Genomic DNA, 25,439 nt, shown 5'->3' on the forward strand with positions numbered 1-25,439 from the left:
GAGAGAGCTACCCCCATTCAGTTTTAAGGGTTTTCTGTTGAAGGGCTCAAAGGGCGAAGTTTATCGAAGGAAACGAAGTTATCAGTTGAGTGAGAGGGAAACAGAGAGAGATTTCATTTTGCAATTTTGTTGGATTGGATTTAGTTAAAAAAAAACTAAAAAGTGAGGGAGTCTTATAAAAATAGATAAAGTCTTTGTCATTAGATTAGATTTGACGAGGGATGCGTTTTTAGCTGTCGGATTAACTAAATCCAACGAATGATAAACATCAGTTTCTCAATCGGTTTTCAGCACGTCCCTCGAACCGTCCCCATATATATATATATATATTCATTTTTAAATAAATATGAGATCTGTTTTGTTCATCCGGCACGAAATACAACTAGTCGTCCACGTTACTTCATTCCTTCCAGAAACTTATTTCAGCCAAGTTGGTGTTGACCGTTGACTTATCCTACGATACACGTGGACCACTTGTACCTTAATTTATCTTTTGATTTGATTGTTGAAGTAATTGCAGGTGAGAAACCTACGAAGATATAGAAAGGTAAATAGAGTTGACCGATGATTATTTGAAATTTTGAAATAATTGGTCAAACACAAACTATATTAATGGACTTATGAATTAAGTTAACGTCCATTGTTGTGAAAAATGCTCAAATACCATTGCAAATCATTAAGGATACTACATGATGTGGAATATGATTATGAGTGGGGAAGTTACACAACTCCTTGAAGTACAGAATCATTATGATTAAAATTAAATATAGATTCCATCATATTCTAATTAATTTTTTTCTCTTTGGTGGACTCAGAAGAATCAAAAATGGTGGCCATGGTTGGCCATAGCCATATCCATCTCTCTCATTCAAAAATGGTTGGCATAGCCATTCATTTTTTCATAATGTACATTTTCCCAGAACTGTACAGAAATTTGAATTCTCTCATTCTCTTAAAATAAAGTACCCACCAGGGGTGTCAATGGATCGATTCTAATTTAGATCTTAAGGAATTTAGAATTATAATTATTATATTAGTTCGGTTTTAGTTCTTGTTGATTTCTGGTCTAACTCAAAAATAAGTAGAATCCGAATCGGAATCGTAAAAATTCACGGAGACCCATCGATTTCGATTCTTAAGAATCGAATGACAAAAAAAATATTTAAAATTATTATAAAAAAAATTTACTAGAAAAAATTAACATATTATCAATAAAATTACTAATTTAGTTATAATTTTTAAAAGAGTAATTCAATTTATGTTTCAATCGATAATTTATATGAAAAATAAAAGAATTTTATATAATATGCATTCATTTATAGTATGGAAAGAAATGATAAAATAAATCGATTTTAAGTACTCACTAATACCCATTAGATAGAACCTAATAATTTTGATTTTAATTAAATGAGTACCCATTGACACCCCTGAAGAGCATGTAGTACTCACTGCGGTGATGGGACAATGCTAAGACGCAACAACAAAATTGACTATGTAGGTTGAAAGATGACAAACTTTTCTAAGAAAATTCAGGAATTTTTGAGATTGAAAATGAGGGCATTTAAGTCATTTTACAATATTAATACATACAATAAAGCTTAAAGGGGCACGTCACCAGTATAAAGATTAAGGATGTATCTAAAATATTTATCAAAATATAGAGGGTATGTCTAAATAACCTCAAGTCGACTCATTCAAGTATTTGAATGTAATTTGAGAAACATCTATAAGCCAAAGTTGAATGTTGTAGATGTCTAAGTAACCTAAAGTCGACTCATTCAAATATTTGAATGAGGTTTGAGAAACATCTATAAGCCAAAGTTGAATGTTGTATTCTATCTTAGGGAATGTTTTACTCTACCTACTCGGGATAAAGTGTAACAAAATTATTTTTTAGGGAGTTCTACTCGGGAAACTCTCACCCTTCTAAATCCCCACGAAGATTTCAGAGTCGAGAAAAAACCATAACACACCCCAAAAAGAAAGATGGAGAACAGAGAAGTAGAGAGAGCTGAGAATGGAAATCGAATCTATGAACCTGTAGATCGAGAAGCACTAGAGAAGATTAATGGAGAAGAAAGAGAAGAAGTTCAGTCGATCGAGCGGATCTTTGAGAGCAAAGAAGTCCCACCATGGCAAGATCAATTAACGTTTAGAGCTTTTGTTGTGAGCTTTGTTCTTGGAGTTTTGTTCTGTTTCATAGTGATGAGGCTGAATCTCACAACAGGAATCATTCCTTCACTCAGTGTTTCCGCGGGTTTGTTAGGGTTTTTCTTCGTGAAGACGTGGACGAAGTTACTAGAAAAATCTGGAATGTTGAAACAGCCTTTTACGAGACAAGAGAACACTGTTATTCAGACTTGCGTTGTTGCTACCTCTGGAATCGCTTCTAGCGGTATTTCTCTCTCTCTCTCTCTATCTCTCCAAGTGTTTTTTTTGTAATTTAGAATTACCCTTCGAGTTTTAATGAATTCTTGAGATACCCTTCGTTTTCAAACTGATGACATAGACATAGTCCTTTGTCGTTGTCTTATGTGTTAGAATAGTGTATAATGACTGAAATACCCTCGTCTCAAACCTCCCTCTTGATTTTCTCTTCATCTTCTATAGTCTGAACAAATGAGAAGAAAAAAAATTTAAGAGTTTTTCTTGGAGGAACAAAAGAAAAAAAAAATCTAAAATTTGTTTGAAAAAAATGAATGATTGGAGGAGGTTGAAGACGAGGGTATTCAGTCATTTTCAAGTGTCTTTGACAGAAGACCATGGTCACTGGAACATGTCATCATGACAACTGAGTTTGAAAACGCATGCTAATGTAAGATGGACTGATAATTCATGAGTATAAGTGGGCCCGAAATACGGTTGTGGTTATTACTTTTCGTGGTTAAAGTATCATTGTCCAAGTTATTAATCTTGTAGGTGTCCTAACAAAAAAGTGGGAGCTGCTATTGGCATCCCAACTTTTGCTTATTGCACCACAATTTAAAATTGAGAAAATAAGTGAATGGATGAGAATAAGTAAAAGTTGGAGTGCCAATAGAAGCTCTCTAATTTTTTATTTTTTAATTGGGGTGTGACGAGTAAATTAAGAAATTGGCCATGCAATCAACAAAAAAAGTTGGGTGCTAATTGGAGCTCTCTAAAAAATATATTTTTCATAATTAAGATACTTCCATAGATTTGAAAATTTTGAGTTGCACCCTTGACTTTGACTCAAATACTAATGGATCTTATAAGTTATACCTTTTGTGTTGGTTCACTACTTCACTCTCTAAAATATTTAAGAAATTGTGATGTAAGAAGTAAAAGTTGGGGTGCCAATAGGACTTCTCTAAAAATATATTCACAATTAAGATACCTCCATAGATTTGAAAATTTTGAGTTGGACCCTTGACCTTGACCTTGACTCAAACACTAATGGATCTTATACCTTTTGAGTTGGTTAACTACTTTACTCCCTACTGTCTTCAAGGTCCATTGATCCATGAATGTTTGACCCACCCCTTTAGTCCACTTACAATGGGATTTCTTGTTAAATTTGTGTGATTACCATTGCTTGGTTTTTCGAAAAAAAGTGCTTTTCTTGAAAATTTGAAATGTGATTTCTTCAAAACAGGAGGCTTTGGAAATTACCTTTTCGCCATGAGTGAAGACATTGCTAAACAATCAACAGAAGCTAATGACGCACAAAATGTTAAGAACCCGGCCTTGGCATGGATGATTGGATTTCTTTTCGTCATTAGTTTTATCGGCCTCTTCTCTGTTGTACCCCTTCGTAAGGCAAATTACCGTAACTTTCTCAAATTTGTGAAGAAATTATAGGTAAAATGATTGATGGGTTGATATGTCTATCTATAAATCTTTGGAAAAGTAAGACCAAAGATGAAGATGATGTAGGTGGGTATTAATCAAATTATTATTATTATTAGTCTTGAAGGGAAGGTAAAAATGACGTAAAAGAAGGTAGGAAGAAAGATATGAAAGAACATTTCTTGGTCAAATGGTGATATAGGATTCATGTTGCCGACCCTTATTGACAACATGAATCTTGTACAACTCAATTGCAATGACATGTTTGTAGCTAATTTTGATCCTATTTAGTCGTGAGTCATGATCGATCGATGGTATTTCTCGTCGAGTTTCAAATGGACTCATTGAGTTTAAAATACGTAAAGCATGTCATCATCACCATCACAATCTTATCCAAAAAAATTGGTGTCAGCTGAAATCACGCGTTTTGTTAACTTAATATGCTCATGTCTACTTTCATTCCAAAATCGTGTTCTTGGTCTTCTTCTCCCTATTTTAGAACCTTTAATTTGCACGTTACTTTTAATTAGAGTTATACTCAGCCTTTGTTGCACATGATTCAAACCTATGTTACTTGGTTTGTGAGTTCTAATTCGAGTTCGTGGTTTGCCACTCTAGAATGAACTTAGTTTGTAAGGGGTAGGTAGAGATAATTTATTTCTTGGTTCACTTTGGTTTCTTAGATCGGTTTGCTTGTGCATATATATAATTCAATTATACAAGTTATAAGTACAATTATAATGTGTGTTTGTTTCATGTTTCGTCAGCGGTCTTATCAAATAAGGGATCAGACCGCTCCTGGTGTTCGAACTAGTCATTAATGGTCGGCTTAAAAAAAAATCTAAGTTAAATATAAATAAATTAATATAATAATTAAAATTTTAAATGTAAACAATAAAAAAATATATAGTAAATTGGTTTGGTTCACTGAACTAAATGCGTTAGTTCGCTGAACCCAATCAAAATTCATTGGGTTCGTGATTCACATGATTTTACGAACCTAGTATGAACCGTATCGTGAACTGGTTCGCTTTGTACCGGTTCGTGGTTTGAACTAGTTGCAACGAATTGGGTAACATAGATTTTTTTTTTTTTTTTATCAGTGGGTAAATAGATTTAAACAATCTCAATCGACTTTTTCTTAGTTTGTCATTTATTGGGTGCGTCAACTCCTACGTTTTGATTAATGTGTTTATTTGTACTCATCTATCTCATCATGCTCATATATTTCTATTGATATTATTTTCAGATCATGATCATAGACTATAAGCTGATATACCCAAGTGGCACGGCAACTGCACACCTCATCAACAGCTTCCACACCCCACAAGGCGCCAAACTCGCAAAGTAAGACCTCAAACACCTCAATATATGTATTTAGATTAGAAATGCACCTTTGTTTCTCTACTCATTCGTATTTTATTTGTCAAGGAAACAAGTAAAAGCCTTGGGCAAGTTCTTCTCCTTCAGTTTCTTGTGGAGTTTCTTTCAATGGTTCTTTGCTGCCGCTGATGGTTGTGGATTTGTAAACTTTCCTACATTTGGTCTAAAAGCTTATGAAAACAGGTAGATGTTACTTTTCATACTCTTATCGCATTTAATCCATTTTTTGTTGATAAGTGTAATATATTGATTAAAAAAAAGGAGGAACAAAATACATGGAGGCCGAGGAAGCCTCTAAAGAAATAGCAAAACTAGAAAGAAAAAATCAAAAATCACATAAAGAGTTCCTTCTAGAAACAAAGTCATCAAAAGTAATCCCCACAAAGTCTATGCTTCGTTTTGACCAAAGATACAATAGGCCCAAGATCTCCAGGAAAACATCGTGAGAGTTTCTTTTTTTACTATTAAACACCCTGTTATTTCTTTTTGTTCAAACCCCTCAAGTAATAGTCGAGGGAAGCATCACCCACAAGAATCTTTTTTTGGCAAAGAAAGCATTACTATCCCACTCTTCTAATAACAAGGAGAACTTACAAGGAAAGACCCAATTAATTTGAAATAGATTAAGGAAAAAGACAAAATAATATGAGAGTAAGAACAATCAATTATAATATGATCAACCGATTCTCCATCCCTCATACAAAGGTGATAACAATTTCGTATGATCCAGTCCCGAGTAATCAAGTTATCCATTTTAAGAATTCTACCAAGGGATACCAACCAAACAAAAAAATAGATTTTAGAAGGAACTGATTTGGACCAAATGAGGGACCTTGAAGAGGGTAGCTCATCCGAAGAGATGAGTGACCTATAAAAGGATCTAACAGAGAATCTCAAATCTTTAGCCCTCGTCCATTCCCAACTGTCCTGTTTGCTTTCGTTAAAAAGAAGTAAATGTAAGAGATCAATGAAAGATGTCAACTCTGTTAGCTCCTAATCATTAAAGTTTCTCTTGAATCCCAGGTCCCAAGTAAAGTTGGACTCGTTGCGAATCACACAATGTTGGATCGAACAGTTCTTCTTTAAAGAACAGGCGTATAAGGACGGAAATTGAGTTGTTAGAAGCGATATGCCGCACCAACTATCCTCCTAGAATCTGATTTTAATCCATTTTTTATTGAATCAATCTGAGAAGTTATAAGGTTCAGTTTAAAAAAAGAAAATAAATACACTTGAGTGGGATAAAAGGCAACATCTACATTAGAATGTCCATATATAAGTTCACAACTCATTGAATTTTCATTAAATTGTTATAGTTTTTGTAGAAAATTAATGAGAGAAACAACGAGAAGGTAAAAAACACAAATCAAAATAAAGAGAACACGATACAGAACGTACGTACGTGGATTGGCAATACTGCTTACATCCACGGGCAACGATGAGATCTCATTATTTCTCTGATTAACAAGGTTACAATCTATCAATCTCACTTTTTTTTTTTTTTTCAATAATGGAAATCCTGAAATGAGTTCACCATGAATTTATACTCCGAACAAGGACTAATTTGCCCCTAAGAAAAAAAAAGTTACAAAATTGTGAATAAAGTCATCCCAAATAAACTTCTCGGGGATTGGGAACGCATCCCCATCACAAACAAAATGTTGCGATCATTAGATCACTGTTTAATTGATTGAGTGGCGGAATTATTCTCTTTCTTGATTTATTAGAATATTTTTATTTGTTTGAATTGTTGTTAAATCGATTTTCAACTGCTCTGCAAACAGATTCTTCTTTGATTTCTCGGCTACTTATGTTGGAATTGGGATGATCTGTCCACACATCGTAAATGTATCTGCGCTTTTTGGAGGTATTCTCTCGTGGGGACTTATATGGCCTCTTATTGATGCTAAGAAAGGTGACTGGTACTCGGCAGATCTTTCACCCCAAAGTTTACAGGGCCTACAAGGGTATAAGGTAAAATGCACAAAACACCATTATTAAGATTTCAATATTGCCTAGTTGAAATCTGTAAAGTCTGCACCTTTTCTTGAGACAATGCCTTGTTAAAAGAAAAATCGATAATGTTTCCGTCGAGATATTTTTCCATGTTTCGGGTTCAATGATTTGTTCCCGTGTGTGCTGAACCATGGTTTTTAAACTCGTCCGAGACCGAGACGTATCGCCCAAGTTAACTCGGTATCAGAGCTGAACGAGACCAACTCACAAAGTCATTTTTTGACCGAGTTTTACATCTGACAGTTTAATTTTTTGAGTTATCTCACGAGACGTTTCAAACATATCAGAAAACTCGTCCGAGACGACTCGGTATCGGAGCTGAATGAGACGACACGCAATACCGAGTTTAAAAACCATGGCTGAAACTAAACATTTCGGCCTAGAAAGACCTAGTGCACAATTGAAATAATCCATGGTCTTCATTACGTTTAGTTAGGGCATAAAATGGGTTGGATTTTATCCAATATCCAAATCCAAATTTATTGGGTTTGTAACCTTGGAGTAGATCCGAATAAAAATGGGTTCATGTGACTTGATCCAAGTTGGATCTGGGTTTAGAGAAAGCAAAATAACCCGGATATCGTTTTAGCTAATAGGATCCGAGTTGGACTCGGATACGGATCCATATTAAAAATTCGGATCTGAATATGGATAATTGGATATACTTAGAACCTGATCCATTTAAGTCCTATGTTCAGCTAGCTTGAAACCCTTTCCTATCTTACTCTACTAATGTTACCTTTTTGTTCTTAATTGCAGGTATTCATTGCTACTGCCATGATCCTAGGTGATGGCCTTTATAACTTCGTCAAGGTCATAGGCCAAACCATCCCCGCTTTTATTCATCAACTTCGCAAAGTTCCTGTCGTTTCACTTCCCGTTGCCAATAACCCATCTCATTCTGATCATACCACTCCATCATCTATCTCCTTTGATGACCAACGCCGAAACCAACTCTTCCTCAAAGACCAAATCCCGCCATGGGTTGCCTTTATGGGCTACATTTGTCTTACCGTCATCTCCATTGCTACCCTCCCGCAGATTTTCCCCCCTCTCAAATGGTACCATGTCTTGGTCCTCTACATCTGTTCACCTGTCCTAGCTTTTTGTAATGCCTATGGTACTGGCCTCACCGATTGGTCCCTAGGCTCTACTTATGGACAAATCGCCATCTTTACCATTGGGGCATGGGCCGGTGCCTCAAATGGAGGCGTGCTTGCTGGTCTTGCTGCGTGTGGGGTCACGATGAACATCGCCTCGACAGCTGCGGACCTAATGCAAGACTTCAAGACAGGTTACTTGACCTTAGCATCACCAAGGTCCATGTTTGTGAGTCAAGTGATAGGGACCGCAATCGGTTGTGTTATCACCCCTTGTGTCTTTTGGATCTTCTACAAAGCTTTTAACCCTCTTGGGGTTCCCGGCTCACTATACTCTGCCCCAAACGCACTAGTCTCCCGAAATATGGCAATATTGGGTACTGAGGGGCTCTCATCACTTCCCAAACATTGCCTCACACTCTGCTACGTGTTCTTTGCCGCTGCCATTGTTATCAATGTGATTAGAGACACAACGAGAAAGAGTATATCAAGGTTTATTCCTTTGCCGATGGCAATGGCCGTTCCATTTTATATTGGATCTTACTTTCCGATCGATATGTGTGTTGGAAGCTTGATAGTATTTGTGTGGGAGAAGATCGATAAGGTCAAAGCCCAGGCATTCAGTGCCGCCGTTGCTTCTGGTTTGATTTGTGGTGATGGTATATGGACCTTGCCTGCATCAGTTCTGGCTTTTGCTGGGTTGAAATCACCCATATGTATGAAGTTCCTATCAAGAGGAACAAATGTCAAAGTAGATAACTTTTTGGCGGGACTTTAAGAACTCTTGATATACACAGATTGAAAAGTAAATAATGACTTTCCCCCATGTCACGGAGAGTAGAATTAAAAGTCGTTTGAAGTATAAAGAATTGGTTTAATTTTTATGAAAAACAGTGTATTTTTGTGTGTGATTTACGTAAATTGAGGGAAAGTATAGTGGGCATGCGAGTTGGAAAAGTCAATTAGGAGATGGAATTTATAGTGTACTACAGGTTTATTGAAGGATCTTGTTTACAATTTCTCTTTTGATGACACGTGGCACTTTAGCATATTTCTTAATGGAAGAAATTTTAAAGGTCAACTGAAGATTCTATAGGTTGAACCGTTGAATGGATGGATTCAATTTCTTTTGTCATATCATTTAGGGCCAGGGGAGCAACTTGGTCCGATTTGAACTGAATCAAATCGATAGCTCTGGATTGGTTTGGTTCGGTTTGCTGTTCGGTCCTAGGTTTAAAAAATGAAGAACCAATCAATTTGGTTCGGTTCCGGTTCAAGCCTTGTATAGAACCAAACCAAGCTAAGTATTGAACCTTATTTAATAAATAAATAAGTTTATTCAGTTCTTATGAATTATTTTAGGGGTTAAGATATAGATTAATGACTTCATTAGGAATAAATTTATGATTTATTATATATATATATCTATATATATATATAGGGGGCGGTTCAAGGGCCATATGAGAAAACATATGAAAAAACTTTCGTTTTTCAAACTAAGAGTTAGAGGTTTTGGATTGAGCTGATTTTTTGCAAGGATGGTCACTATGATGAAAAGATCATCCTCACAAAAAATCAGCTCAATCAGAAACTTCTAAATCCATCAAAAGTGATTTACAAATTAGTGATAAAAATTAGTAAAAAATTGACGGTCCACATTCTAAATCACTTAAGATCATCCAAAAAAAAAAAAAAAAAATCAGCCCAATCCAAAATTTCTAACCCATATTTTAAAATTTTTTGAAAAACGAAAGTTTTTACATATGTTTTCTCATGTGGCCCTTGAACCTGACCCATATATATATATATATGTATGTATATATTTTTGTTTATTATTTATTTATTTTATTAAGAATATGCCGTTTGCAATATGCTTTTAGGATATTGGCAACCCATGGAACAGAACCAAACCTACTTTAGTTTGGGTTGGGTTGGTTCGATTTTGGTCCTTACTTAGTGGAATCGACCTAGGTTGGTTTGGTTCTGATTTAGCCACATACCGAACTGAGTTGCAACCCTATTTAGGGCTTTTAATGAATCAGGTCAGGTCTCAGTGTTTGGATCGGACCTTGTTGGATTGGGACATTGTTGATCCATAATTGAGTTGACTTGGGTTGTACCTTGGACCAGGTCTGACCTTCATTGGGCCTAAGTCGATTAAGCCCAATCCTGGCCCTAAAAGGTTAGTATTGATTTTTGGGTTTTTTTTAAATATAAACTTATGCACCTTTTTAATTTGTTTAGAGTCATTTAATGCTACTTTGATAAAAATAGGTATTCAATCTCCAATAGAAACACAGAATCTAATGTGGGCCGGATTAGGCCCTAGACCGGTCCAAATTTAATTTTCTAAATTCATCTCTTCCTTCACGGGCTAATGATCAAGGCCCTAACCCGTATTATTTTGGGCTGGCAATATTACTAATATATGGGATTTACAAAGCCCATTTCAAGAAAACCTAGTGGTATGAACAGAAAACAGGATGGACAAAAGGTTTAATCTCCAGGTGAGTGGCTGTCAATGGATCGGATCGGGTTGACCTGAAACCAATCCAACAAGTATTGGATCTGAACCCGAATTGATTTAACTAGAATGGTATAATATTAGATCTTTGTCCTATTGGGTAATTTATAAAAATTCAAAATTTAATCCAACCCGATCCAAATCGGAATACTGTTCAAACCCAATTCCTTGATCCGAATTCAAAGTTTTAGGATGGATTATACTTTGGGTCTGATTAGATCCATCAACAGTCCTATCCCTCTACCGGATTGCTTAGGTTATGCCACATGTACAGCTCAAGTTCAAGATGAATGGAGTTCAATTTAGTTAGGGTGAATTAGTGCCCAAAGAATATTAGAAAACATTTAAAAGCTTTTTGAAAATGAAAATTAAATTTTAAATTCCAAAAATTAATTATAAATGGAAAAAAATGCCTTCGGGATTATATGTACATATATAATGTATTTTTAAAATTTGATAACTCAACTTAAATGTCCAACTTTTTTTTGGATAACCAGTTATCCCCGTAGATAGCGGATCGGAAATTTGATAACTCGACTTAAATGTCCAACTTTTTTTTGGATAACTAATTATCCCCGTAGATAGCGGATCGGATCCATAACTGGGCTTTTACCAAGTCCATAGACCATGATCTTGTCCAAGGACTAGTCTCAGGGCCCCCACATCACACGCACTAAGTAAGTGAGAGTGCGCCCTACGGGTGGTTCTTGAGAAATTAATTCTCATATTGGGTATCAAACTCATGACCTAAGTTCATTGACTGCTTATCAGTCCAAAATAACCATTGAGCCAAACCCTCAGGGTTTAAATGTCCAACTAATTGATTTAAGTCCATGACTCACGAGTTGACTAACATGAGTGAAATATATATATATATGTAAAATTAATTAACGTGGATTTGCATCATCAATACCCACTCTTTTCTCCTTATAACAACACATATTTAGGAAATTGTTTTAAAATTTTCACTTTATTTAATATAATTCAAGTATATATTTGTAATTTTGGAAAAAAAAAAACTAATGTAATTTACATCAACAATAGTTTAAAAATATAATTTCGATTCCAATCCCTAATATTTTCGATTCTTATACTAAAATAGACAGATCCAAAGAAAAATAATCAGTGTGAATTTGCGCTTAATATGGTTAAAATTTTCTATTTTCTAAATGTGATTCTTTGCTTTTGTGAAAATCTCAAAAGAAGGAAAGGAAACAAGTTGAGTTATTGTGAAAATTTGATTTCATTATAAATTGAAGGATAGTGTTGTATTGGACACAATTAAGAGCCAATTAAATAGAAGGTTTGTTTAGAGTCAAAATCATGGGACCCATTATCAAATTTGTTTCCCATTTATTTTTCCTTGTTAAAAAATAAAAAAATTGAAAGGTGGATGAAAATTAATGTTAGAAAAGATAAAATTAAAAATGAACACATTTTAAAATTTTAGGAGATGCACTTCAAAAGTATGGGTAATTTTTTGCTCACAACCCAATAATCATTTGAAGTGTGGTGCAAATGACGTAAGTAATAGATATACAATTTCTCTCTCTCTCTCTCTCTCTCTTGCCCGTACATACTTAATTTTAAGATTTCAAATCTTAAAATGGATTGTTCGGGCTCATATGGATTATAACACTAACAATCTAACACCACAACCTTCCCCACAAATACACTGGGGCATTGGTGTGTTACCTGTCAAGTACCCTCCAATGCTCAAGTTGTAAAAAATAAGATTTTTCAAATTTTTTCAAATTTTTTCAAATCTTATTGTGGCCTTACCCCTATTATCTTTAATTGTATTTAATAGTTAATTTAATTATGCTTTTAACCATCACCATAGATCCTCAATGTTTATAGGACAATATAGATTAGCGCTTTTGAACTTCACTATACACCTCATATCTATAGCGACGGTAATACAATCTATTAGCGGCGGTTATTGACCGTCAATATAGGACTCGCTCATATCTATAGCGACGGTAATACAATCTATTAGCGGCGGTTATTGACCGCCACTATAAGGTTCCATATGGCCTTCGGCTACACCACCTATAGTGGCGTTACAAGTGGCTGTCACTGTTAGTAATAGCGACGGTTTTTTGGTATTTGCGGCGGTTTTTTTGACCCCCGCTAAAAACCTAAAATTTTGTAGGATCCGAACACATGTAGGGTTTAGATTTAACTCCAGATACAATAACCAACAAATCTCTTACCATGTTGCTTCAACAAATAGTTAAATAGTTTATCAATATTATATATATATATATATATTAAACTTACCATGCATGATAAGTTTGGATAATATGTGAGCAAAAACTAGGGATACATCACCATTATCAGATCGAACGCTTAGGGATCTTCAATAGGATAAATTACAATGGGGGTAGCTCACACTGCACCAACAAAACGGTTATGTAGTTCATCAATTCTAAGTCGAGTGTATCCAATGAAGGGATTAATTCTCGTCTTTAAGAACCTAGGAGATGAAAGTGTATTTGTCACCTTCGAAAGATAACATAATGGAGAGCTAATGCACACAAGATGGGGATCAAAATATGGTAAATCGGTAATGTTAGTTGATAGTGAGGTTTGTAAAAAAAAGTTTATGACCACAATCACAATGGGAAAAACTCATGTTTTGGTTCAAAGAATACATTCGGAATAAAAGAAAAATATTTCAAATCTTCCTATCATAATTGATAGAATTATTTTGGGAAAATAGACCCATTTCGAATCGAATAATGGGATATTATTAGCAGATTATAATTAAACCGTTCCCTATAAATTGGTTCTATGCCCTACATGTTCCCTTCATTTCTTCAAATTTTGTTTTTAACTTATTGTGGGTATCGTGGTGTTTCAAACACTTGACCTGCCCTTCCTTAGGAGCTTATCAAGGCTCGGCTTGCCACTAGGCCAATCCTTGGGGTTTCATTTCTCCGTTTTATTGCGATAAATTAAGAAAATTTCTTTATTAAAAGATACAAAGAGGTGATTGGTTTGTACTATCAGATTCTGATCTGAACTTCTTAGGGTTACATTTTGAAATCTAATTTTTAGTATAATCTGAAATTAAAATCTCTTTTTGGGTTGTATATTCGCAAGTGTAAAAGCTTTACTTCCTTGAAAAATACAAAAGATATAAAATCTAAAATTACAAGAAACTAGTCTTGTGATTTTTATTTTGATTATTGTTGGTGCGTAATTACACTTGCTGACATGGATCAATAGGAAATCCACATGTGATCACAACTGTATGAATAAGTTGAGTCAAGACAAGCACGTATGTGTTGACTTGACCAGAGTAACACGTGACTAGAAGAAAGTAGTAACATTTGGGAAGATCGAAATGAATCGTAGCAAGAGATCTTTCTTGGTATAGAAGTCCATAGGCCTAAGTCATCCTCAGAAAACTGACTTGTAAGGTAAGGATTGCCCTAGATTTATAGGGCCCAAGGTCATGATACCCAAACGATGTGGGATTATCTCTTACATTTAAGATTCTAACTACAAAAAAGTCTAATGGAGAATCTTCCCATTAAGATTCTAATTACAAGAAAGTCTAATAGAGAAAGTCCAACTTTGATAGACAAGTTTAAAAGGTTTCCCGATTGAGAATGAATTTACCTTTACGCCCTTACATGACATGTTGTTTCACTGGATAAGGGACCTTGGCATGGACAATAATGAATGAGACAAATAAAGATTGGATAAATTTTGGCACAAATTTGGCCCCATGTATGACTTGTTAAACATCTCTTTCAATGTGGACATGGAAGAAGACATTCCACTAGATTTCAAAGAAATTCGACAAATTTTAATATAGAAGAAAACGAGAGATATGGACATGGAATAAGACTTCTTATACTTGTTTTAGATTCATTTAAAATTAATTGCAAATAACAAAAAGTAATGAAACTTAGAATTTCGGTCGGTAAGAACTATGGATGTCCTATGATTTCAATTCTCATATACTCCTCTTACTCTAAATTCCATTTAGCTTCAATTGATCGAGGAGAATTAAATATTTAAAATTTTAAAATAATTGTAATCTTTTAGAATCAGAACCATCATATTTTTTTTAATTTGGATTCTTTTAAATTCTGATTACGATTACATATTTAAATAAATAAATAAATAATCGTGCTAAGTAACATTGAAATTGACATCATTTCACACATTGACGTGCACATATCCAAAAGATGCTTCGTACACGTATCTCAATAAAAAGCATCTAGGCTTCTATTCACACATCCACATGATGAATGTGTGAAACAATGTTTCTTCAGACATCACAATCAAGTATGAGATGTGTTTTGTTCATCCGGCACCAAATACAACTGGCCGTCCTCGTTACTTCATTCCTTCCAAAACTTGTTTCAGCCAAGTTGGTGTTGACTGTTGACTCAATGTCTGCCATACACGTGGCCCACTTGTACCTTTATCTTTGACTCGTAAATTGTGGGACTCTATTTCGGGCCACTCCATACCCTATAGGTTCTTAGAATGTGAAACTGCTTCTGAAGACCTCACAGGCCAGCTGCCACGTGTAACAAATTTAATAAAGGAGGTTTCGTTCTTTTTCTCTACTGCATTGTCTGCGCAGACAGTCTGTCAAAAATATAAAATACCTTAGCTTTAAAGTAGTTCTAAATATGAAAAATAATGAAGATCCTGTACTCCCCAGAGTAGGGTAGCTATCCAACACCCAGTCCCTCTATTTCATAAAAATAGGTCCACCATGAAGATCAAAGATCAAAATCAAAGATCAAATTCAAAACCAATAGACAGTTTTAAGCTGTTGGGTTTGATCAGGGATTTGTAGAAGAGCCAAAATTCATGAAGCCATTTTTCCCAAATCGAGAGCGTAAAATCCCTAACGAGAATACTAAGCCAATTCTCAATTACATTGAATTGTAGCACATAGCTTTAATAAGTTCTTAGGAAGTGTAGGTCAAGTGTTTGAAACCTCATGAAATTATGAATTTTTAGGTATCACCCTCCGAGGTTCGATTGAGTCTCAACTCAACCTGTTGCATGTAAGACTTTCTAAGGGGGTGGTGTGTGACCATGGGATTAGTCAAACCTAAAATAATATTAAAAAAAAAAAAACACGACTTAATAAATATAAAATATTGGATCATGAAAATAAATGATACAACCATTGAGTCTAAATATATATAAATAAAATGTAAATAAGAGTAACAGTATGTAATTTTTCGTAAGTAATATTAATCAGAATGAATTATTAATTGAAGTAATTGCAGGTGAGAAATCTACGAAAATATAGAAAGAAAAATAGAGTTGAACGATGATTATTTGAAATTTTGAAATAATTGTTGAAGCACAAACTTTATTAATGGTCTCATGAATTAAGTTAATGTCCATTGTGAAAAATGCTCAAATACCATTGCAAATTATTAAGGGATACTACATGATGTGGAACATGATCATGAGAAGGAAGTTATACAACTCCTTGAAGTACAGAATTATTATGATTAAAATTAAATATAGATTCCAGAATATTCTAATTTTCTTTTCGACTGAGAAGATTCAAAAGTATCTACGACACCGGATCTCTTCATCAAAAGTTTTTGAAAAGTCGTTGCCCACTAATGAGCCCAACTAAGGTGTGTCAAACCAAGATACCACCCTCCAAGTCCAACGACTGTTGAGGTTGATCGTTATAATGTGGACTTGGTCCTACAGATCTTAAATGGGGAAATATGTGTTTTTTTCTTCACTTATCTCAACTGTACATTTGATGTCTACGTCAAACGTCGTTTGACAGTAGAATAATTCTGCGGGCCAAACGGCATTAGAAGTTAAAACTCAAAATAACTTGTGCGGCATGGCGTTCACATGTTTTCACACTTTAATTAATGGGTAATTTTGAGTTATACCCTCTGGGTTTTGGTGAAAATTATACACACCCCTTGAGTTTTAAAAAACGATGACATGCTCCACTTGACCTCAATCTATTCTAATATACCAATGCAAAATGACTTAAATGCCATTTTTTACAACATCTAGCCAAAATTCCTTGATTTTTTTAAAAAAAAAAAAATACCTAAACCAACTTTCTAAACTCAAGTCCAAGATAAGATTTTTGGAGGACTAGGATATGATAAAATTTTGGATAGAAAAATAAGGGTTTTTGATGAGAGGTTTTGGTGAAATTTAAAATGAGGTTTTAATAGATAAAGGATATGTTTGATTGACTACGCACGCAAAATTGGTGTGAAACCAAAATTTTATAGAAAATCGTATTATGCATTGTCTGAATACTCATTTTCACGAAAAATGATGTTCTTGCCTCATCTAAAAACCTAACCTTAAGGAAAATTGATTTTTCAATTCAATCCCATGAGAAAACAACTTTCTCGCACGGTCTAAGACCCATCTTCTTCTTCCTTGTTTTGAAGAAAAAATAAGGGGTGATTATGTCACATCTATCTCTTTCAAAAAATGGTGGCCATAGCCATTCATCTCTTTCATTCATTTTTCCATAATGTACATTTTTCTACAACTATTAAGAAATTTAAATTATCTTATTCTCTTAAAATAAAGTACCCATTAGGAGTGTCAATGGGTCGGTTCCAATTCAGTTCTTAAAAAACTTAACACCATAATCATTTTATTAGTCTAGTTTCGATTCTTGTCGGTTCCAACTCCACTTTCAAAATAAATAGAATCGGAATCAGAACAGTCAAAAATCACAGGTACCCATCGATTCCAATTCTCATGAATCGAATGACAAAAAAAAATATTTCAAATCATTATAAAAAAAATTTACATATTATTAACAAAATTGTTAACTTAATTATAATTTTTTATAAGAGTAACTCAATTTATGTTTCAATCGATAATTTATATGGAAAATTGAAGAATTTTTTTTAAATAAAAAATACCTTAAATCATCTATAATATGAAAAGAAATGACAAAACAAATTGGTTCTGAGTACTCACAGGTACCCATTGGATAGAACTTAATGATTTTGATTCTGGTTCTGATTCGATTTCGATTAAATGAGTACCCATTGACACCCTTAGTTCCCATGTAGTACCTACCGTGGTGATGGCTCAATGGTAAGACGTAACAACAAGGGCTTGCTCCCTTTGATTGTGAGTTTGAAACTGAGTACTTACCATTCCCCCTTATTAAAATGGAACACATGGTTGTAGGCTTTGCGTGGGCCCTAGCTAAGTTAATTATTTCACCAATGTGAGGATTCTCCTTGGTCACCACACCCTTCCCCACCTCAAAAATTATAAAAAATAAAAGTTCCCATGTAGTAAAAGAAAGTCACTATGTAGGTTGAAGAAAATTTAAGGATTTTTGAGATTGAAAATGGGGGTATTTAAGTCATTTTACAGTACTAATACATACAATAAAGCTTAAGGGGCACATCACCAGTTAAAAACAACCAAGGATGTATCTCAAATATTTACCAAAATATAGAGGGTAGGTCTAAATAACCTAAAGTCGTCTTATCTCAATCTCTTAAATCCTCACCCTTTTAAATCCTCACGAAGACTTCAGAGTCGAGAAGAAACCAGACACACCCCCAAAACAAAATGGAGGATAGAGAAGTAGAGAGAGCTGAGAACGGAAATCGAATCTATGAACCTGTAGATCGAGAAGCACTAGAGAAGACTAATGGAGAAGAAACAGAAGAAGTTCCGTCGATCGAGCGGGTCTTTGAGAGCAAAGAAGTCCCACCATGGCAAGATCAATTAACGTTTAGAGCTTTTGTTGTGAGCTTTGTTCTTGGAGTTATGTTCTGTTTCATAGTGATGAAGCTGAATCTCACAACAGGAATCATTCCTTCACTCAATGTTTCTGCGGGTTTGTTAGGGTTTTTCTTCGTCAAGACATGGACGAAGTTTCTAGAAAAATCTGGAATCTTGAAACAGCCTTTTACGAGACAAGAGAACACTGTTATTCAGACTTGCGTTGTTGCTACCTCTGGAATCGCTTTTAGCGGTATGTCTCTCTCTCTCTCTCTCTCTCCAAGTTTTTTTTGTGGTAATTTAGAATTACCCTTTGAGTTTTAGTGAATTCTTGATATACCCTTCGTTTTCAAACTTCATGATATAGACATAGTCCTTTGTCGTTGTCTTATGTGAGAGAATAGTATATAATGACTGAAATACCCTCGTCTTAAACCTCCCTCTTGATTTTCTCTTCATCTTCTAAAGTCTGAACAAATGAGAAGAAAATAAATATAAGAGTTTTTCTTTGGGGAACCAAAAAAAAAAAAAAAAAAAAAGGGAAAAAAATCTAAAATTTGTGCGCAAAAATGAATGATTGGAGGAGGTTGAAGACGACGGTATTCAGTCATTTTCAAGTGTCTTTGATGGAAGACCATGGTCACTGGGACAAGTCGGAGTCATTACAATTGAGTTTGAAAACGCATGGTAACCTAAATTTACCCAATCGGAACGGATCAGTCCTCGGGTCTGATTCGATCCATTAATATGTCTAGTTACCAGGTCCGGTTACAAGTGTTGGGTTTGGAGATTGAGGTTGATACCTCCACATGGCGCACACTCATTCATTGTGACCCACTGACCTGGTAAATGTTTATCTTTCCTTTTGGTGGGTCTACAAACCAAATATCATTTTGATTGGTGATTTAAATCATGGGCCAAAGCCCATGATTTAAAATGGTTAAAAAATCACAAATAACGACGTTTTATAAAGGAAAGATGACTGATAATTCATGAGTATAAGTGGGTCCGCAATACGGTTGTGGTCGTTAATTTTGATCGTAGTATCATTGTCCGAGTTATTAATTTTGTAGGTGTCCTAATAAAAAAAAGGGAGAGCTGCTATTGGCACCCCAACTTTTGCTTATTGCACCACAATTTAAAATTTAGAAAATAAGTGAATGGATGAGAATAAGTAAAAGTTGGGGTGCCAATAGAAGCTCTCTAATTTTTTGTTTTTTTAATTGGGGTGTGACGAGTAAATTAAGAAATTGGGATGTAATAAGTAAAAAAGTTGGGTGCTAATTGGAGCTCTCTAAAAAATATATTTTTCATAATTAAGATACCTCCATAGATTTGAAAATTTTGAGTTGCACCCTTGACTTTGACACAAATACTAATGGATCTTATAAGTTATACCTTTTGAGTTGGTTAACTACTGTACTCCCTAAAAAATTCCAGAAATTGGGATGTAATAAGTAAAAGTTGGGGTGCCAACAGGAGTTCTCTAAAAATATATTCCTCACAATTAAGATACCTCCATAGATTTGAAAATTTTGAGTTGGACCCTTGACCTTGACCTTGACTCAAACACTAATGGATCTTATACCTTTAGAGTTGGTTAACTACTTTACTCCCTACCGTCTTCAAGGTCCATTGATCCATGAATGTTTGACCCACCCCTTTAGTCCACCTACAATGGGATTTCTAGTTAAATTTGTGTGATTACCATTGCTTGGTTTTAAAAAAAAAGTGCTTTTGTTGAAAATTTGAAATGTGATTTCTTCAAAACAGGAGGCTTTGGAAATTACCTTTTCGCCATGAGTGAAGACATTGCTAAACAATCAACAGAAGCTAATGACGCACAAAATGTTAAGAGCCCGACCTTGGGATGGATGATTGGATTTCTTTTCGTCGTTAGTTTTATCGGCCTCTTCTCTGTTGTACCCCTTCGTAAGGTAATTTATTGTAACTTTCTAAATTTTGTGAAGAAATTATACGTAAAATGATTGATGGGTTTATATGTCTATCTATAAATCTTCGGAAAAGTAAGACCAAAGATGAAGGTGATGTAGGTGGGTGTCAATCAAATTATTGTTATTAGTTTTGAAAGGAAGGTAAAAATGACGTAAATGAAGGTAGTAAGAAAAGATATGACAGAACATTCCTTGGTCAAATGGTGATATAGGATTCATGTTGCCGACCCTTATTGACAACATGAATCTTGTACAACTCAATTGCAATGATATGTTTGTAGCTAATTTTGATCCTGTTTAGTCGTGAGTTGTGATCGATCAATGGTATTTCTCATTGAGTTTCAAGTGGACTCATTGAGTTTAAAATACGTCAAGCATGTCATCATCACCATCACAATTTTATCCAAAAAAATTGGTGTCAGCTGAAATCACGCCTTTTGTTAACTTTATATGCTCATGTCTGCTTTCATTCCAAAATCGTGTTCTTGGTCTTCTTCTCCTTATTTTAGAACTTTCAACTTGCACGTTACTTTTAACTGGAGCTATACTTGGCCTTTGTTGCACATGATTCAAACCTATGTTACCTGGTTTGTCAATTCTAATTTGGGTTCGTGGTTTGCCACTCTAGAATGAACCTGGTTTGTGGGGGTAGGTAGAGATAACTTATTTCTTGGTTCGCTTTGGTTTCCTAGATCGGTTCACTTGTGCATATATATAATTCAATTATACAAGTTATAAGTACAATTATAATGCTAAAAAATCTAAGTTAAATATAAATAAATTAATATAATAATTAAAATTTTAAATGTAAACAATAAAAAAATATAATAAATTAGTTTGGTTCACCGAACTATATGCATTGGTTCACCGAACCCAATCAAAATTCGGTGGGTTCGTGGTTCGCTTGATTTTATGAACCTAGTATGAACCGTACTGTGAACTGGTTGGCTTTGTACGGTTCATGGTTTGGACTAGTAGCAATGAATTGGGTAACATAGATTTTTTTTTTTATCAGTGGGTAAATAGATTCAAACAATCTCAATCGACTTTTTCTTACTTTATCATCTATTGGGTGCGTCAACTCCTACATTTTGATTAATGTGTTTATTTGTACTCATTTATCTCATCATGCTCATATCTTTCTATTGATATTATTTTCAGATCATGGTCATAGACTATAAGCTGATATACCCAAGTGGCACGGCAACTGCACACCTTATCAATAGCTTCCACACTCCACAAGGCGCCAAACTCGCAAAGTAAGACCTCAAACACCTCAATATATGTATTTAGATTAGAAATGCACCTTTGTTTCTCTACTCATTTGTATTTTATTTGTCAAGGAAACAAGTAAAAGCCTTGGGCAAGTTCTTCTCCTTCAGTTTCTTGTGGGGTTTCTTTCAATGGTTCTTTGCTGCCGCTGATGGTTGTGGATTTCTAAACTTTCCTACATTTGGTCTAAAAGCTTATGATAACAGGTAGATGTTACTTTTCGTACTCTTATCACATTTAATCCATTTTTTATTGCATCAATCCAAGAAGTTATAAGGTTCAGTCTTGAAAAAGAAAATAAACACACGTGAGTGGGATAAAAGGCAACATCTACATTAGAATGTCGATATATAAGTTCACAACTGATTGAATTTTCATTAAATTGCTATAGTTTTTGTAGAAAATTAATGAGAGAAACAACAAGAACATAAAAAACACAAATCAAAATAAAGAGAACACAATACAGAACGTACATACGTGGATTGGCAATACTGCTTACGTCCACGGGCGACGATGAGATCTCATTATGTCTCTGATTAACAAGGTTACAATCTCTTAATCTCACTTTTTTTTTTCAATAATGGAAATCCTGAAATGAGTTCACTATGAATTTATACTCCGAACAAGGACTAACTTGCCCCTAAGAAAACAAAAGTTACAAAATTGTGAATAAAGTCATCCCAAAAAACTTCTCGGGGAATGGGAACGCATCCCCCCGTCGCAAACAAAATGTTGCGATCATTAGATCACTGTTTAATTGATTGGTGGAATTGTTCTCTTTCTTGATTTATTGAAATATTTTTATTTGTTTGAATTCTTGTTAAATCGATGTTCCACTGCTCTGCAAACAGATTCTACTTTGATTTCTCGGCTACTTATGTTGGAGTCGGGATGATCTGTCCACACATCATAAATGTATCTGTGCTTCTTGGAGGTATTCTCTCTTGGGGACTTATGTGGCCTCTTATTGATGCTAAGAAAGGTGACTGGTACTCGGCAGATCTTCCATCCACAAGTTTGCATGGCCTTCAAGGGTATAGGGTAAAATGCACAAAACTCCATTATTATGATTTCAATATTGCCTACTTGATCTGAAAGTCTGTGCAAGATTTAAAATCTTTTCTTGGCGACAATGCCTCATTAAAAGAAAAATCGATGTCTCCGTCAAGACATTTTGCATGTTTCGGGTTCAATGATTTGTTCCTGTCTCTGCTGAAACTGAACATTTTGGCCTAGAAAGACCTAATGCACAATTGAAATAATCCATGGTCTTCATTATGTTCAGTTAGGGCATAAAATGGGTTGGATTTTATCCAATATCCAAATCTGAATTTAGTGGGTTTGTACCCTTGGACTAGATCCGAATAAAAATGGGTTGATGTCACTTGATCCAAGTTGGATCTGGGTTTAGTGAAAGCAAAATAATCCGGACATGGTTTTAGCTAATAGGATCCGATTCGGACTCGGATACGGATCCAGATTAAAAATTCAGATCTGAATATGGATAATTGGATATACTCAGATCCGGCTCGAACCTGATCCATTTAAGCCCTATGTTCAGCTAGCTTGAAACCTTTCCTATCTTACTAATGTTACCTTTTTGTTCTTGATTGCAGGTATTCATTGCTATTGCCATGATCCTAGGTGATGGCCTTTATAACTTCTTCAAGGTCTTAGGCCAAACCATCCCCGCTTTTATTCATCAACTTCGCAAAGATCCTATCGTGTCACTTCCCGTTGCGAATGACCCATCTCATACCACTCCATCTATCTCCTTTGATGACCAACGCCGAACCCAACTCTTCCTCAAAGACCAAATACCGACATGGGCTGCCTTTGCAGGCTACATTTGTCTCGCTGCCATCTCCATTGGTACCCTCCCCCACATTTTCCCCCCTCTCAAATGGTACCATGTCTTGGTCCTCTACATCTTTGCACCCGTCCTAGCCTTTTGTAATGCCTACGGTACCGGCCTCACTGATTGGTCCCTAGTCTCTACTTATGGAAAACTTGCCATCTTCACTATCGGGGCATGGGCTGGTGCCTCAAACGGAGGTGTGCTTGCTGGCCTTGCTGCATGTGGGGTCATGATGAACATCGTCTCGACAGCTTCGGACCTAATGCAAGACTTCAAGACAGGATACTTGACCTTAGCATCACCGAGGTCCATGTTTGTGAGTCAAGTGATAGGGACCGCAATGGGCTGTGTTATCTCCCCTTCTGTCTTTTGGATCTTTTACAAAGCTTTTAAAGATCTCGGGGTTCCTGGCTCACAATACTCTGCCCCAAATGCACTAGTCTTCCGTAATATGGCAATATTGGGTGTCGAGGGGCTCTCGTCACTTCCCAAACACTGCCTCACACTCTGCTACGTGTTCTTTGCCGCTGCCATTGTCATCAATGTGATTAGAGACACAACGAGAAAGAGTATATCAAGGTTTATTCCTTTGCCGATGGCAATGGCCATTCCATTTTATATCGGATCTTACTTTGCGATCGATATGTGTGTTGGAAGCTTGATATTGTTTGTGTGGGAGAAGATTGATAAGGTCAAGGCCAAGGCATTCGGGCCCGCGGTCGCTTCTGGTTTGATTTGTGGTGATGGTATATGGACCTTGCCTTCATCAGTTCTGGCTTTGGCTGGGGTGAAATCTCCCATATGTATGAAGTTCCTATCAAGAGGAACAAATGTCAAAGTAGATAAATTTTTGGGGGGTTAAGAGCGCTTGATATATACACTGATGGAAGGCCAAAAGTAAGTAACGACTTTCCCCCATGGCACGAGAGTAGAATTAAAGTGTATCAAAGTGGTTTGAAGTATAAAGAATTGGTTTAATTTGTATGAAAACAGTGTATTTTTGTGTGTAATATATGCATAAAAGTTGTATTTAAATACACAAAAGCAACTTGTGAGGCATTCCATGGTGGTTAGGAGAAAGTCCATTTGAAGAGAAAAATCTGATATTATCCTCCTTGAGTTCGTAGCAATTGAAGCTGCTTTAAAATTTATTTGAACATTAAGAAACATTAAAACACTCGCTCAAACAATTTCATTAGTTGTTTACAAATTTGATTAGGAAATCCAAAAAATTGAAATCTAGCCCAAAAAAATTGGGGTAATATTTTTAAAATTTCAGGTAAATTTTTTTTTTCCGTTCAGTTTCAAGTTTAATTTCTGTCCAGTCCGGGTTCGATCTAGTTTCTGAGGGGTAGAAGTGAAATTGAACTGAAGTTTTTGGTTTAGTTCGGGTTGAATCGGGTTCAAGTAAGATCAAACTATAAAGATAGAAAGGGGGGGATTTAAATTTTTCATTCTTTTTTGGGTTTAATTTCGACCGGCCTGGTTTCTGAGGGGTAGAATCGAAGTCGAACTGAATTTTTAGGTTCAGTTCGGGTAAGATTTGGTCCATTTTTATTTTTGGGTCAATTCTTTCACAGTGGAACCAGTTCAAGGGGTATGTCATTAGTTTAAAAACTGAGGGAGTTTTCTTGAATATTCAACAAAACATGGAGGGGTATAATCTAAATAATACTTTTTTTTAATGTTTTAGAAAACGGCAGTAAGGACCCACAGATAAGGATTCTTTCTTTTTTAGTGGGAAAAAGTTGGCAACCATGCACTATCATCACCCGAAGTTGGAC

General features: G+C 35.3%; 2 protein-coding genes across 2 annotated transcripts; both read left to right on the forward strand.

The window, feature by feature from the left end:
• Positions 1–1,734: 1,734 nt before the first annotated feature.
• LOC147397880 (putative metal-nicotianamine transporter YSL7) lies at positions 1,735–9,341 on the forward strand. The gene is made up of 6 exons (XM_086446953.1): positions 1,735–2,395; positions 3,617–3,780; positions 5,060–5,157; positions 5,242–5,376; positions 6,978–7,167; positions 7,969–9,341. Exons 1-6 carry the CDS (start codon positions 1,987–1,989, stop codon positions 9,085–9,087), a joined length of 2,115 nt encoding a protein of 704 aa, XP_086303079.1. The 5' UTR covers positions 1,735–1,986; the 3' UTR covers positions 9,088–9,341.
• A 9,025-nt stretch (positions 9,342–18,366) lies between these two features.
• On the forward strand, positions 18,367–24,735 carry LOC147397881 (putative metal-nicotianamine transporter YSL7). The gene is made up of 6 exons (XM_086446954.1): positions 18,367–18,823; positions 20,344–20,507; positions 21,687–21,784; positions 21,869–22,003; positions 22,649–22,838; positions 23,414–24,735. The coding sequence occupies exons 1-6, from the start codon at positions 18,415–18,417 to the stop codon at positions 24,515–24,517; spliced, it is 2,100 nt and encodes a 699-aa protein (XP_086303080.1). The 5' UTR covers positions 18,367–18,414; the 3' UTR covers positions 24,518–24,735.
• Positions 24,736–25,439: the final 704 nt, after the last annotated feature.

Source organism: Akebia trifoliata, chromosome 7 (genome assembly GCF_017979445.1).
Source record: "Akebia trifoliata isolate Shusen 1 chromosome 7, ASM1797944v1, whole genome shotgun sequence".
NCBI lineage: Eukaryota > Viridiplantae > Streptophyta > Magnoliopsida > Ranunculales > Lardizabalaceae > Akebia > Akebia trifoliata.